The sequence below is a fragment of the Enhydra lutris genome, unplaced genomic scaffold (genome assembly GCF_002288905.1).
Source record: "Enhydra lutris kenyoni isolate GAN:26980312 unplaced genomic scaffold, ASM228890v2 scaffoldscaffold1, whole genome shotgun sequence".
Classification (NCBI taxonomy): Eukaryota; Metazoa; Chordata; class Mammalia; order Carnivora; family Mustelidae; genus Enhydra; species Enhydra lutris.
In genome coordinates this window covers 1,423,627-1,438,884 of record NW_019154085.1, presented here as the reverse complement: position 1 = coordinate 1,438,884, position 15,258 = coordinate 1,423,627, and the positions used below count along the sequence as shown (strand labels likewise).

Here is a 15,258-nt window from a genome sequence, read left to right as displayed (position 1 = left end):
AAAATGAAGGAGATAAAAAAGCTTACTGAGAAAATAATTAAAAACCCTCACCCTCAAACGGCGGAGAACAATTACAGACGTGTGTACACTCCACATGCACACAAAAACGCTGAGGGCGAACCGATGACAACATAAATGAGACAAGTTATTAACAATAGGTTAACACAAGTGAAAGAAATCCCTTCAACTATTCTTATAAATTTATTCTAGCTTTGAAATTATTTCCAAATTAAGAATTATAAAAAGAAAGCTAGAAAAAAAAATTCACCATAAAATAAAATGAAAGTAAAATTTCAAACTAGTTACTTCTTCCTCTTAAAATTCAAGAAAGACCACTCCAGCAGTATCATTACCACACCTAAGGGAGCGATCAAGAACTTGGGGAGTTACGGCCAATCTGAATACACTCGTTCAGGAGAGAAACCATGGATTTTTTTTTTCTGACATAATTTTTTGTTTGTTTGTTTTTTTGTTTTTTTTTCAAGATTTTATTTATTTATTTGACAGAGAGAAATCACAAGTAGGCAGAGAAGCAGGCAGAGAGAGAGGAGGAAGCAGGCCCCCTGCTGAGCAGAAAGCCCGATGTGGGGCTCGAACCCAGGACCTGGGATCATGACCTGAGCCGAAGGCAGCGGCTTAACCCACTGAGCCACCCAGGCGCCCCTTTCTGACATAATTTAAGCACAATATGAATCTCTGACGGAAACAACAAATCAAATCTAACTTAATATAATTATATTGACCCGACATAAGGCTGTACAAGGCGTGAAGGAACAACCGGCACACACAAATACTTGGTTTTCTTGCAGTATCTCCTCACACGCAAAGCTACAACCGGGAACGAGCGCCTTCTCCAGGAGTCCGCCCCCTACCGCCCGGCCTCGCGCGTTTCGGCCAGGGCAGGCGCCAGTGTCCCGCGCAGGCGGCGCCCGCAGACCGGCGGGATCTCCCGGGCACATGGCCGCGCACGCGTCAGCACACGCGTTTCAGCAAGTCTGCTCGGCAGTCGTCCGCTCGGCAGTCAACGCCCCGGCGCGCAGCTGCGTGTAGCGCCGCACACGGGCCGCAGATTTCCGAGGAGACACGAGACAAAGCTTCTACAGGAAACCGGTTTTGAGCGCGTGAAGTCATGAGGCTGAGGTACAAGCTTGGAGGCTCCTAAGCTGCTCCCTGAATAAAACTCAGCAGCCACGCGAGAAGGGAGATTCCAAAGGAGCTTCCCCTGAATCCTTGTTGAGGAGACGAGGAGACGGCGCGGAAGTGCCTGTCGGGACTCCGTGTGTCCGCGAGGCACGAGCCGCAACAGGCTCCGCTCGGAAGGCGACGGCAATGACTCGGGGCCTCGGAGCCTCCTCAACCGATGCAGGAAACCGGCGCGACAGTCGGGCCTTCACTGGTCCCAGGTAGATAGAACAGCGCTCGGAGTGACCGCGGGCGCCATTGTGCATCCACGGCACGAGGATTTGGACTTATTTTTTGGAAGATTTTATGAGAGCGAGCACGAGCGGGGAGCCCCATGCGGGCCTGGACCGCGGGACCCCGGGGTCACGACCTGAGCCCAAGGCAGACGCTTCACCAACGGAGCCCCGCAGGCGCCCCGAGGGCTCAGACTTGTTCAGGGATTAGGATGTCTTACAATTAAATCCCTTTTCTGGTTTTTGTCATTTGTCACTTGTCACCAGGAGCCTCACCTCGTGACTCAATCATTACAGTATCAAGTCAGTCACTGGGTGTCCGCCGTCCAGCATGCCCGGTTTCCCGGACGCCACTCGCCGCACACGGGAGGATGAGGGACCGCGAGGTCCCAGCATCTCCCGACGCCACGTCAAGGCAGTTTGTCTTGTAAAGACCGGAAATTCGCGTTATGGATCTTCAGTGACCGCAGAGGAGTCTAACGGCCCGGGACGCACCCTGCGTTTCGTGGGCGCGGACGGACTGGAAAACAGGAAAGCAACCGCGGTAGACGACGACGGCTCAGTCCCCGCGCGCACGCAATCTTCGAGCGTCACCGCCGTGGTGCACTGTCGCCCGATTCCCACACACGACTCCTCCGCGGTGTGCACGTGACCGGGGAAGGAAAGCGTCCGTCGGTGGTGGCAGAGACACGGACTCCAGGACGTCGTTTGAACTAATAGTAACGAACCGTCTCCTCATGAGTGAGTGGTTCTTCGCGCTGCCAACATGTGTCGCCGCCGGCCAGCTCGCGCGCAGCGGACGGAGCCCCTGGAACGCGGAGGAGGAACAGCCCAGCGCGGTCCCCGCTCACGGCAGCGACACAGGGAACAGAGCAGTGTCCGGGTCTAAAATTCATGCTTTTCCAAAAAGTAAATAAAAAGTAAAACAAACGCAAGCCTGTCGGTCCTGTGCGCGGAGACCGCCTCCGGCTGTCAGACCCGGGGAGGAAAGCGGCAGAGCGAGGCCGTTCGCGGAGGGGACGGGCGTCACGTCGCGCTGGCGTGGGGACGCGGAGGTCCCGCGAGAGCGGAGCCCGGGAGGAGCGCGGAGCCCGGGAGGAGCGCGGACCCGGACAGACTGACAGACACGTGAGCTTATTCTGCTCTTCGGAAACGGTCAGTGACCAAGAAGAGGACAAGGGAAGCGGGGAGACCTGGCGAGCCCCCGGCGGCCGCCCGGTCAGCGCGGACCGCGGCGGGCGGCGCAAGCAGGTAGGAGACGCGACGGCCTCTGCGGAGGGAGAGTCGGCGGCTCCGGACCAGGAGGGCGGAGCGGGCGGGGCCGCAGGCGACTAGGAGGGGAGACGCCAACCGCAGGAGCGGCGGCCAGCGGGCGTCTCGGACCGCGCGGCGCGGGGCGGCCGGACGCAGGCTCCGGACGGCGGCGGCAGCAGACGGACCCGCCGCCACGAGGTCTCTGTGAACCGCGAGCTGCGCCGCCCAGAGCCAAGCGAGGACGCGCAAGGGCTGCCCTCCGCGGCCGTGTGCGGCGCGAACCGGAGAGGAGGCCGCAGTCCCGAGGCCGGGGGACACGTGCGGCGCCGCGCGGACCCCGAGCCCAGCTCGACTCCGTCCTTCGCTCCGAGGTGCTACTAACGTTCACGTCCTGCGAACGCCACATGGGGCCACGCGGGTACTTGCCACCATCGCGCCTCCCGGCCGACGGCCGCCCCCTCCCGACACTTGGAGGACACAAACGTACGGAACTCCACTCCGCTCTGCAACGGCTCCTGTTGTGTGCAGATCGCTGTACACAAAGTGTTAACTAATGATTAAATAATGAAGCCGGAGAATTGTTGGTCACGTTCTGGAAAATTCCTACGTATAATCTGAAGACTCTGCAAATCAAAGCCTAACTTTTATAATTCACAAATTACTGCCCTCAAATCAGCGTTTCCCAGAATGTGGCAGGTGATACGGGAGACGACTTTAAGTGACTCCTGAGTAACCCTGCCTGTAACCCTTTTTGACTCACTACGTATTTTAGTACACACTGAAACACGACAGACCACGACAGGATACTTCCCTTTTAAATACATTTAAGTTTTAAAAAAAAGTTTATTTGAATAAAAATATTAAAGGCTGCACAAATGATATTCAAATATTTCCAGTGATACAATAAACATAAACATAATAAACTGTTTTAGCAGGAGATTGCGCAGATTTTAATATCCAATAAACAGTGACATTTTTATCAGAATTATTACTTTTTAATAACTTTTACTTGATCTCAAGTTTATGGAGAATCAGGTCTATTTAGTCAGAATCAGTATTAAATAGAATGCTGATATCTAGAATGTGATTTATATTAGCTTGAAAATATGTCATCTTTCTATTGGATCTGCCATTTTCAGATCTTTAAAACTGAGGAAGAAAAATAGAAATTGTAAAAGCAGAATCAGAAACTACAGATTTCTGTAACATGTATTGAAAACAGCAAAATAAACTGGTACTTTAAATGAATTCAATGCTTGGATTTCACATTCAAATTTTTACTTCAAAAAAAGTTAAGTACTGTTCTTGTAAAGGAAGTGAGTTAAACACATGTTGGGAAAAGCTAGAAATAAACAGTTCTTGTAAAATAGCCCATAGGGGCACCTGGGTGGTTCAGTGGGGTAAGCCTCTGCTTTCCGCTCAGGTCATGATCTCAGGGTCCTAGAATCAAGCCCCACCTTGGGCTCTCTGCTCAGCGGGGAGCCTGTTTCCTCCTCTCTCTTGGCCTGCCTCTCTGCCTACTTGTGATCTCTCTCTGTGTCAAATAAATAAATAAAATCTTTTTTAAAAAATTGCCTAGAGTATGAATTCATTTTAAATTCAACAGGAAATTAATTAAGCAAGAATATATACCAAGGGCGGAAATTAGACCATTAGGTCTAAAGATACAGGAAAGATTGTTTGAAGTAGACTGAATTTCACTGTGAAGGTCAGTGTTTTTGCTCTTGGCCCATTTTTGGGAGAGGTACCAAAATGTTAAGTTTCAAAGATAAATGTGTCTGAAAACAGTCCTAGATACTACATAGGAGTTTTATTATTAAAACACTTTCACTAAGCTTTGCAAATTTAAGATAAAACGTTAAAATCTTAGTTTATGTTATCTCCATTTAAACTGAATATTACACATTTGAATATCACACATTTGAAGATAAATGTTAAGGGGTTTCATGTGAGAAAAATCTGTGTGTATCCAGATCTAATGAGGCAGCATCTATTCTGGAAGCAGGTTTTGTTTTGTTCAACACCTCCGAAAACACGTTCATATGTGGCACTGCACTAGCCCAAATGCATTTCTTTTTAAAGTACAAAGAAGTAATGTGGTAAATAAACTTTCATCATGACATAGGAAAGGTCTGATTTCAGGTTTCTGATTGAATAGGTAAGGAAGGGCACTTCTTTCAAATTGGAGAGGCCTCTTCATCAGCAAATATTTCCACATTTTTTCCTAATACACAACATACATATCTACCATGAAGTGAGTTAAAGTCAATTATACATACATGGAGCGAAGGTTTAATAGTGCTGTGTTTCCCACAATTCTAATGACTTCAAAACACGTTATGGACTGGTTTAGGGTTAGAAAGAGACCAGGGAGGGAGCCTGCTTCTCCCTCTCACTCTCTCTGCCTGCCTCTCTGCCTACTTGTGATCTTTCTAAAAAAAAAAAAAGAAAGAGACCAGGGATGCTGCTAAACATGCTACAATGCACGGAGTACCCTCTTCCCCCACTGGATGACAAAAAATGATCTGGTCCTTAATGTCGAAACTGCCAAGGTTGAGAAATTCTGTCCTAAACAAATCACCACGAAACATGCTTTTCTAAAACGTTAGGGTCAAAACAGGAGAAAAACACAGAAGGTCAAATAAGAGAGAAAATAAAATATAAAAGATCGGAATCCATTAAAAATATAAGGTATTTTTAACATTTACATACGGCTAATATGAGAAATGCAAATATGTGGCCAAACTAGTAATGAGCAGAAACATACAAAAAGGAGAACAAACCTGACAAGCATTTTTTTTTTTTTAATTTTTGATTTATTTATTTGAGAGAGAGAGAAAAAGCAAGCAAGCACAAGGAGGGGAGGAGCCTGCTGGGGTTCATCCCAGAGATGAGATGAGGCCCTGTGTTAAACCGACTGAGCCTCCCAGGAGCCCTTGACAAGCACTTATAAAAGGAAAAAGGATGCCTATTTCTTAAACCATATTTCTGGCTTGTTGATGAGTGAACTGACTTTCATACAATTGTTTTACTCTCTCATGAACACCTTTCCCATTCCTCAGAGATGCCAGACCAACAAAATGCTAGAATAACTGGGGGAGACTCGTACTGAGCAGAGTCTACTCAGACAGACTGTCCAAAAAACAGTGACCCTGAACTCACAAATCAAATCTCTTTAATTCCAAAGATGTTAATCTTTTCCAACACAAGTTAAAAGAATATATATTATGATCCCATTTTTTACTTTTTAATGAGTTGCTTGTAAACAGATAGAATTTGTGCTGTAATGATGCATACTCAACTATTAACAGTTTTTACCTTGGAGGGACACAGATATAAGGGGGGGCAGGAATGTAAATAGTCATATTTTGCTCTCTAGATCTTGGCAGTATTTGAATCTTTTACAATAGGAATGTATCCATGTATAATTACATTTTTTAAAGAATGAATTTCCCCAAAAGCAAAATGCAAAAATTCTTCTATAGTCTGCAAATATTTAATATAAAACCTTACTTTACAGGAGATACAAACTGTTTAAAAGTTGCAGCAACAGCTTTAATCATACTCTTATAAAGGAATTTGCTAAAGAAATCCTAGAGTTTATTTCATAGGTTTAAAAACTTTTTAGAAAACAAGTATCATTTATAAGTTATGTGATATATTGAGTTAAATTTCCATATATGGAGTTTACTGAAAGAAAAGAAAAACTGAACACCATCAGCACACCATCTTTACTACTGGGAATTTAAACTGACACTTTTATGTTGATACCTATCTAGAAACTAACCAACAGATACCATCAGCACATTTTTAAGAACTTAAAGATTCTCCTAACAATTATTAAAATTAAAAACAAACAAAAAAAAACAAAACAAGACAAAATTTATTGGGGCACCCAGGTGGCTTAGTCAGTTAAACATCTAACTTTGGATTTCTGATCTCATGAGATCAAGTCCCGCACTGGTGCTCAGTGGGGAGTTAGCTTGGGATTCTCTTTCCCTCTCCCTCTGCCCCCACCCAAAATAAGTAAATAAAAATATATTTAAAAAGAAAAAAAAGTTTACCACCTCTGAAATGGATTCCAAACATGTTTCACAACTTTTCTGAGGGTTACTCAGCTTCATTTTAATTGTATATAAAGCAACAGTCAATGAGCAGTTAAAGAAATAATTTGAATTTTATCTATCCTGTTCTCTTTAATTATGAGCAAGAATGACTGTACTTTCTCTTTTATGACTGATTTTTCTCATTTATTAACATCATTTTAGGGACAAAATATGAATTAGGAGAAAATCGTAATTATTTCACCCCCTAAAATTTGGCAGATATCACAAACTTTTCTCACTCACCAATTAGGGTAATTTACAATAGACAAGTGACATTTTGGCTGATGCTAAAGATTAGCTAGCCAAGGTATAAAAAATGAACAATGAGAAAGTGGAAATGAAAACACTGTGATCATAAAATCAATCTCCTTATGGAACTATAATTTCATTTACAAAAAAAAATTTCTTGTTCCATCCAATATCATTTTCTAAGTGATGGAACACCACAATACAAAAATAATACTTCTAATAGTTTATAGAATATTGTAAAATACATTATAAATAGGTTTTTATAAAAACACACTGCATGGTTTAGTCATATACTTATATAATTTGGTTTATTATTATAAGTTACAAATAAAATCCGTATCTTCAACTATTCAAGTAGAGTTACCCATTGATTCAAGTAGCATCAACTAATAAATCAAAAACAAATTCCTTATTATCATTAAGGGGCACTTTTCAATATATAAACATTTTTATAGCTTGCACCCAAATATGCAGAAATAAACTTGAAATAATGCAAAAGATATAAAAATAAATCCATGTAATTATTTCAACAAACACATGCAAAGCAAGTTACTATTAAATTCGGCTAAATACATTTCTTTTCAGTTATCATCGCTTCTTAGAATTTGTTTCCTAAATCGCCACCTGAAATACCAGTTGAATAGATAGTGTCATCTACATTTTGCTTCCAGAATAGTTTTTAAAAGTACAAACTCTATTTCATTCAATCTCAGAATATTCCAGTTCAACCTGAGAAGAAACGTTTTCTTAAGGACTAAAGTCCTCATGTGGGCATAACCATGTTTAGAATCTTATATAACCAGGAAAAGTAGGCCATGAAAAATCTTGTTCCTTCACATGCGGTGTGAGGAGGTATGAGATGGCCAAGGCAAAATTTTACAGAGCGACACAGCTCATGGCACAGACTGGAATGTTTCTGCAAACGTCTCTTACTACCGGCCCTCAAGTAACAGACAGGTTAATGTGGGTCAATATGCAGCTGTGTCCCTGCCCCAGTTCGTTAGCCAACATCTGCCGCTTTCTAACAGCTCCTCCCAAGGCTGCGCTTCAGTACACGCATGTTGGATGAGGCGTCCTTTCTCTTAAGGGAACCGGATCTTGAATTCCTTCTTTCTCCATTTACTCATCAAGTATTTGAATGCCAACGGTGCCAGACACTGGGAGAGGTTCTGGGTCCCTGGGAATAAGCAAGTGCACAGCAACTCCCGCTCCTGAAGGGCTTCTGTTGCAATGAGCAAGGAATAAAAGTAGCTTAACACCTAAATACACTATGATTCCTCATTCCTCCCTTTCCATTTGCAGAAAGAGACTAAGTAACTTGATCAGTTAGTACCAAAAATCTAGTAGAAAATTCAAGGGTCTACAAGTAAAAACACACAAAAAATGCCTCTACAGAAAGCACTACAAGACTTCATTTCAGTACTATACCCAAGAACAGTGTCTTACCATGTTAATTTATAAAGATCCTTTTATAATGAATTGTCTTCTTTATTTTCTTTTTTATGAAAAAATTTTTGAAAGAAAAAGAAAATGCCTTTGGGTATGTTTTACAGTTCTGATGAAATACCTGTGACATAAAGAGAGGAACAAATACAGGTATGCTGTTTTTGAATGGCACTGATGAACCTAAAAAGACCAAAACAGAAGTAGGGTTTGAAATCTCCTTCAATGATCTTTTCCTCAAATCTGTATTCTTCTGGCAGAATTAGTTTATAAAAATCAAGTCTGATTTAATAAAAATGTTTAATCATATAACTATATTCAATATACAGATGCAGGTTTATAATGTTTGTCATGAAATGCCTCTCTAATAGTATCAATATAACTGCCTAGTAACTAGTTTTCATTAACGTAGAAAAATTCATTTTGTCAAAATTGGTTCCATCTACTGACAGTTACTACTAGGTACTCCTACTTCAACCATTGGTTAAATTCAAGATGGGGTGAGACTCAGAAAAGCCCAAAAGGGAGTTACAAACAAGGAACTCTACAATACAGCTGTGGTTGCGTTTAAGCATGGCTTTGCGAAAACAAACTGGAGAGATGCTCCTTGGAGAATTCAGGATAACCCAGTGAGGTCTGTAATATCTTGTCTTTGACCAAGGGTTGAAGTTTACTTTGCCCAGCCTACAAAATCCATATTCTGCTTCTGGAATGGAGCCGTGTGAACACGGAAGCGAAGCCCTGGTCAGCTAAACCAGCCCATTCTAGAAATGCCTGTCTTAGATTAGGTGCATTTTGGTCTTCTTGGTCCTTAGTAACACAAAATAGTTCTTCTGAAATATCTGGCAAGCCAGTCCTTTTTTATTCTACCCCCTGTACAACGATTTAGATCTCTATTACCTATTTCTGGGAGTGAAGATTTAACTTTGGAATGGAGACTCTGGGTCATATTTGGGTTCTCCTCAGTCTGTTCTGTTGCCTTTTCATTTTCTGATTCCTGTTTACTACCATACCAATGCTCTCAAAGGTCAGACCCAATGGCACTAACAATCACTCATGCCACCAACTTTCAAGTATGCACCCACATCCCAGGACTTACCCTTCTTTCCAAAAAGCATATCCAATTTACTGTAGTGCATTTCCCCCAAACAGTCCCCAATCACTTCAAACTCAGAAAATCCAAACTGGAATTCTCAGTCTTTTCCTCCAATCACATTCTTTGTCCCCTATGTCCTTGTCTTGGTGGAAAGTAGCACCACCATCTAGTCAGTCAATCAAAGTCTGCACATGACCCTCTTTATTCCTTCTTCTTGAAATGCTCACACCTGATCAGCCAACATTCTACAAATGAAACATCATGCCTGTCCATCTTTCTCCAACCTCACCGTTACCTCTGACATGTGGGCCTTTATCATCTCTCATCTAGACCATTTAACATTTCCTAAGTTAGTTCCACACAGCTACTTCTCACTTCTTCATTCCTTCTTGCCCAAAAGCTGTGAGGTTTCCTAAGTGCAGTTTTCAGGTTCCTTACCTCCTTTTTCCTTTACTCTCTTCTATCTGAAAACCTTGAAGGACTCCACACAGCTCGTGGTGACAGCACTTTGACAGAGGCACATGTGTACTCAGGGAAACATAGTATCCACGCAAGGGGTAAACAAAGTCACAGGATTAATAGCCCATAATCCTGGAGGACTGGTATTGCCTCATTATAATTCAAATCCGTTAGTTTTACTTTAAAACAAAGTTTATTGAGTAGAAGTTCAGATTCAAAGGAATCTAAGACTTGTACTTGCCACCGGCATTCTACTTGCAACAGGCAGATTAACCTTCACTCAACGCTTCCTGGACATGGGAATGCTTTGGAGGAATCTAACACAGTAGCGGGCACAGGAGAATAGTTTGAAAACTGTTTTGAATAAATGAAGGTCTGTATGATTAAATGGAAAAACCTCTAGCTTTAAGCCACTTAGCACAAAATTACTGGCTCTCCCTTATTTTACAAATATTCCAGGAGACTGATCACCCCATTGAAACTTCAATTATTATCATGGTTGGACCTTATAAATCTTCTTACGCAATGTCTCAAGCTACAAAATAATAATGTGCTGATAGGAACTTTAATTATTTATTGATTCTCAGAGCCCTGGTATTTTCTTAAAAAGGAGACTAAGGAAACCCAATGCTGACTGCTCTCCAAACCCAACACAAGGGGTGAATTCAAAATCCTGGGGCCCCAGGAGGAGGTACACGAGAGAGAGATACATAAGAATCTGCTGGTGTCACTAAAGATGTTGGCTTTTATACTTCTCTGTGATATATAGGAGATTCATATTATTATCTTCAATTTACATTCAAGAACATAATCCCCCGAGGATCCCTAAACCAGGAAATGATGGATCCACAGGCAGGACTACACACGACAAGAAAACGTTTAGCGAGAGGCCAGGTTTACCTGTATCTCAGGAAGTCAATAACTCATTGGGGTCTTCTTCCATAATGTCCCACAAACTTCACACTTCACTTCATCTTTCCTTGCAAAAGTCCAATACTTTAGAGGTACTGAGGGGGGCAGAATACATAAGTAAAAGCCAAACAAAGCCTCGGTACATTTTTGTCTTGTGGGTTTGTTTTTTTTTCCTTATTTTTTTCTTTGTTTTCAAAATTTTAACAGGAGACGTTTCTTTAAAAAGTATTAGGGGGAAAAATGTTCAAAAGCTGATTTTTGTAAGGTTTTAATTTTAATACCTTGAGGAAAATTTATATCTTAAAGACTTTTCCTGTGGTAACTGTTTTCACATGCAAAGTTACAAAACAAAACATAGCATGCTCTTAGCCCTTCATGGAAATGATGCATTTTAAACAGCAGACCTGAAAAATAGATTCTATCCTTGAGATCCAAGTGACTTTAATGCCTATGTAGACATCAAGAAGAGCCTCATAGACACAGCCTCTTCTCGGACCCAAAATAAGTTGAGTCCAGGCACGTGTGGGTGCTAATGTGTATCCAGAAAACAATGCAGAAAATAATGACCTAAATGATCCAACTTATAGACCTCTAGTCACTGTTGACACAGTTACTTGTTCAAAACGAGCCAGATCTTGGGAGTGCTAAGAAAGATAAAGCAAAAGGGCCCAGATGGGTGCAAATCCGTTTATAATGCACTCATCCTTTCTCAGTCATCTGTCTCCTGCAGAAAAATTGTGACTCTGCCAGAAACCACTGCCAAATGATTTATGTTTCTCTGATTATTTCTTTTCTGTTCAGACGTCAACAATCTGCAGTGTTCCGCACTCACCTTTAATACTAACATGATCTGAAACGATGAAATTATACCTCAGGGTTCTCCTTCAAGTTCCTCCTGCCTCCATCCTAGTACATTACCTAATCAATTACTGTATATCTGCATATTATATGAAAAAAGTCAAATTACAAACTAGTGTGTTTTAAGTGATCCCAACTGTAATTTAAAAATTAAGAAAAATATCATTAAAATGGCCAGATCATTTTTGTTCTTTTCTACTCTTCAGTACTCTTAAACTTGTTTTGATAGCATGTACTATTGTGCAAGTGTTGATCTATATATGCCAAAAATGGTAACAAGAGTTTTCTCCTATGTAATTTTAGGATTAAGGATTTCTCATGTGGTTCACATTAATATTTTATATTATAAATTTTCTCCCATATTTCATTTGTTTATAAAAAAGAACAAAAATTATTCCACAAAAGATGATCTCAGTTCAAATTACAGAATGTTTTAAACTAGTGTGAGTTCTCTTTCCTTCTTTCTTTTTATGGAAAATACACAACTTTTTGACAGAGAGGTAGTCAAACACATTCTGCACCTCTCCAGTCTTAATCTTTTCTAAGTCTCAACACACCACATTGAAATTATTCCATTTGCACTTATAGTTTAGAATACATTCATTTAAATAAATTAGCATATCTGTTAATCAGAATGTTTTTATATGTTATATATTTTACATATCTTATGTGTTTTAATGTTATATTTTACCATTCAATTAAATACAACAGCACGAAACTACACTTTGCATAATAATGCCAGGTGCCATGCACCGACCACCTACTAAGTGACGGCAGTGCACTTCATGGAACAGCCGTGTTTCATTCTCTCGAGAAACCGTGTGAGATTACTCTACGCAGCACCTTACAGGTTAAGGAGGAGAAGACCTATGCGATTAGACTGTCTGCTGAAGAGCATCCAGACTGTAAATATCGAATCCTATCTCCAAAGAAGTCAAAGCTCAGGCTTTTTCTATAATATAGAAATTTCTGCAACGTGTTATACTGATCATGCAAAACGATATGAGCTTCGGTGCCCATGTGTTTGAAGCTTCGCATACTCTAAATGTGAAGCGCTAACTCAGTAGCATACAGTATACAAAAGCAGGCTTACAGCATACGATCAGAACAGTATCTGCTATCGGTCAACCTACTTTCGCAATAAAGTCTCATCATTCTCTCAAAGAAACTCAGTGTATTTGTGGGTGCTATTAACTGAATTGTATCCCCACCCCCAGGATCCCTACCTTGAAGACCTAACTCCCAATGCGATGTTATCTGAAAATGGGACCTTTGGGGGCATAATTAAGTTTAAGAGTCCTAAAGGGCGGAAAAATCATAAAGCTGTAATAAATACAATAATAAATCTCCAGTGGTCCTCGATATTCTTTGGGATCCTAACATGCTATCCTAGTCTGCACATCTTCTTATTCCCCACAACAATGGATGCGACAAGGAAGTCTGCGTTCTCACTATCCACCCCTGCAAAGAGCTGTCCCGCCAGAGGCTGCGCACCCTCAGTTCAGCGCCCACCACCCGGCACGACTTCATCATACAGATACTTGTTGGTCTCTCCAGACACTATTTGCCAAAACTGCTTTAAGTATAAGAAAATCTCTCTTGGAAGAAATAGTATCATTAAAATATCCATACTTCTCAAAGCAACTTATAGGTTCAGTGCAAATCTATCAAAACACGAATGAGGGGTGCCGAGGCGGCTTAGTTGGTCGGACGTCTGCCTTCAGCTCAGATCATGGTCTCAGGATCATGGGATCAAGCCCCATGTTGGCCTTTCTGCCCAAAGGGGAGTTGGCTTCTCCCCCACCCCCTCCCTACTCTCTCTTTAAAAACAAAAACAAAAACAAACACCCATGACATTTTCCACAGAAGAAAAAATAGATAATCCCACAATTTGTATGGAAGCATTAAAAAATCCCAAACAGCCAAAGCAATTTTAAGAAAGAACAAAGCTGGAGGCATCATCTTATTCCCTCATTTCAAACTCTGTTACAAATCTGTAGTAATTAAAACAGCATGGTATTGGTATAAAAACAGACATGGGGCGCCTGGGTGGCTCAGTGGGTTAAAGCCTCTGCCTTCGGCTCAGGTCATGATATCAGGGTCCTGGGATCAAGCACCACATCGGGCTCTCTGCTCAGCGGGGAGCCTGTTTCCCCTCTCTTTCTGCCTGCCTCTCTGCCTACTTGTGATCTGTCTGTCAAATAAATAAATAAAATATTTTTTAAAAATAAAATAAATAAAAACAGACATATACATCAACAGAACAGAGAGCCCAGAAATAAATCCACACATATATGGTCAATTAATTTACAATAAAGGTGCCGATAATACACAATGGGGAGAGCTTTGGCACAGCAAAGGAAACCATCAACAAAATGAAAAGGCAACCTAATTGAACAGAAGAAAATATTTGCAAATTATGTATCTGTAAGGGGTTAGTGGCAAAAATATATTTTAAAAAACTCATAAGACAGCATAGCAAAAAACAAAAAACAAATCTAAGAAAAATGTGCAGAAAATCTGAACAGACATTTTTTTCTTTAAGAAGACATACAGATGGCCAACAGGTCCGGGACAAGATGCCCTACAGGACTGATCATCAAGTAAACACAAATCCAGACCACAGTGAGACACCACCTCACATCTGTCAGAACGGCTTTAGATAAGGTAAGAAATATCAAGTGTTGGTGGGGGTCTCAAGAGAAGGAAACCCTTATGGACTATTAGTGGGAATATAAATGGTGTAGCCACTGTGGAAAGCAGTATGGAGGTTCCTCAAAAATATTAAAAACAGAAATACCACATGACCCAGGACTTCCACTTCTGAGTATTCACCAAAGAAAACAAAAACACTAATCTGAGAAGGCAGCAGGCACCCCATGTTCGCTGCAGCATTATTGACAACAGCTGAGCTAGGGAAAAAAATCTACATGTCCACTGATACATAAATGTGGTATTTATATTTAATGGAATACTATTTAGCCATAAAAAAGAATGGAATCTTGCCATTATAACAACAAAGAGGGACTTCAATGGCATTTTGCTAAGTAAATAAGTCAGACAGAGAAGGACAAATGCCGTATGATCTCTTTTACATGTAGAATCTAAAAATAAATCACGAAGCTCATAGATACAGAGAACAGACTGGTGATTGCCAGAAGTGGTGGGTGGGGAGTGGAGAAATTGACAAACTGTTCTTGTTTTTTTTAATTTAAATAAATTGAATTTTTTTAAAAAAGTATAATGATGTACCTCCCCTCTTAAAGAAACCCTTTCTGTAGTAGAACCCAAGTCCCTTTTCAGTTTCTGTACTATCTCTCCGAGTCTCCTGGGGGGGAACAAATACATGACCCCCAAATACGCCACTTTGGCACTTGGATTATTCTCAGCTGAAAGCAATGAAGACCCAGTAGACTCAAGACAAACTTTTACTTCTCCCTTAACCACCTAAAAGAATTTTTAAGGG

At 41.3% G+C, this 15,258-nt stretch overlaps 1 protein-coding gene across 1 annotated transcript in view; it reads left to right on the top strand.

The window, feature by feature from the left end:
- Nucleotides 1-3,073: 3,073 nt before the first annotated feature.
- Nucleotides 3,074-15,258, top strand: part of LOC111144912 (basic proline-rich protein-like) — a 30,927-nt gene continuing 18,742 nt past the window's right edge. The window contains exon 1 of the mRNA XM_022499550.1: nucleotides 3,074-3,152. Within this exon, the coding sequence (XP_022355258.1) occupies nucleotides 3,074-3,152 (79 nt within the window). The remainder of the gene's footprint in view (nucleotides 3,153-15,258) is intronic.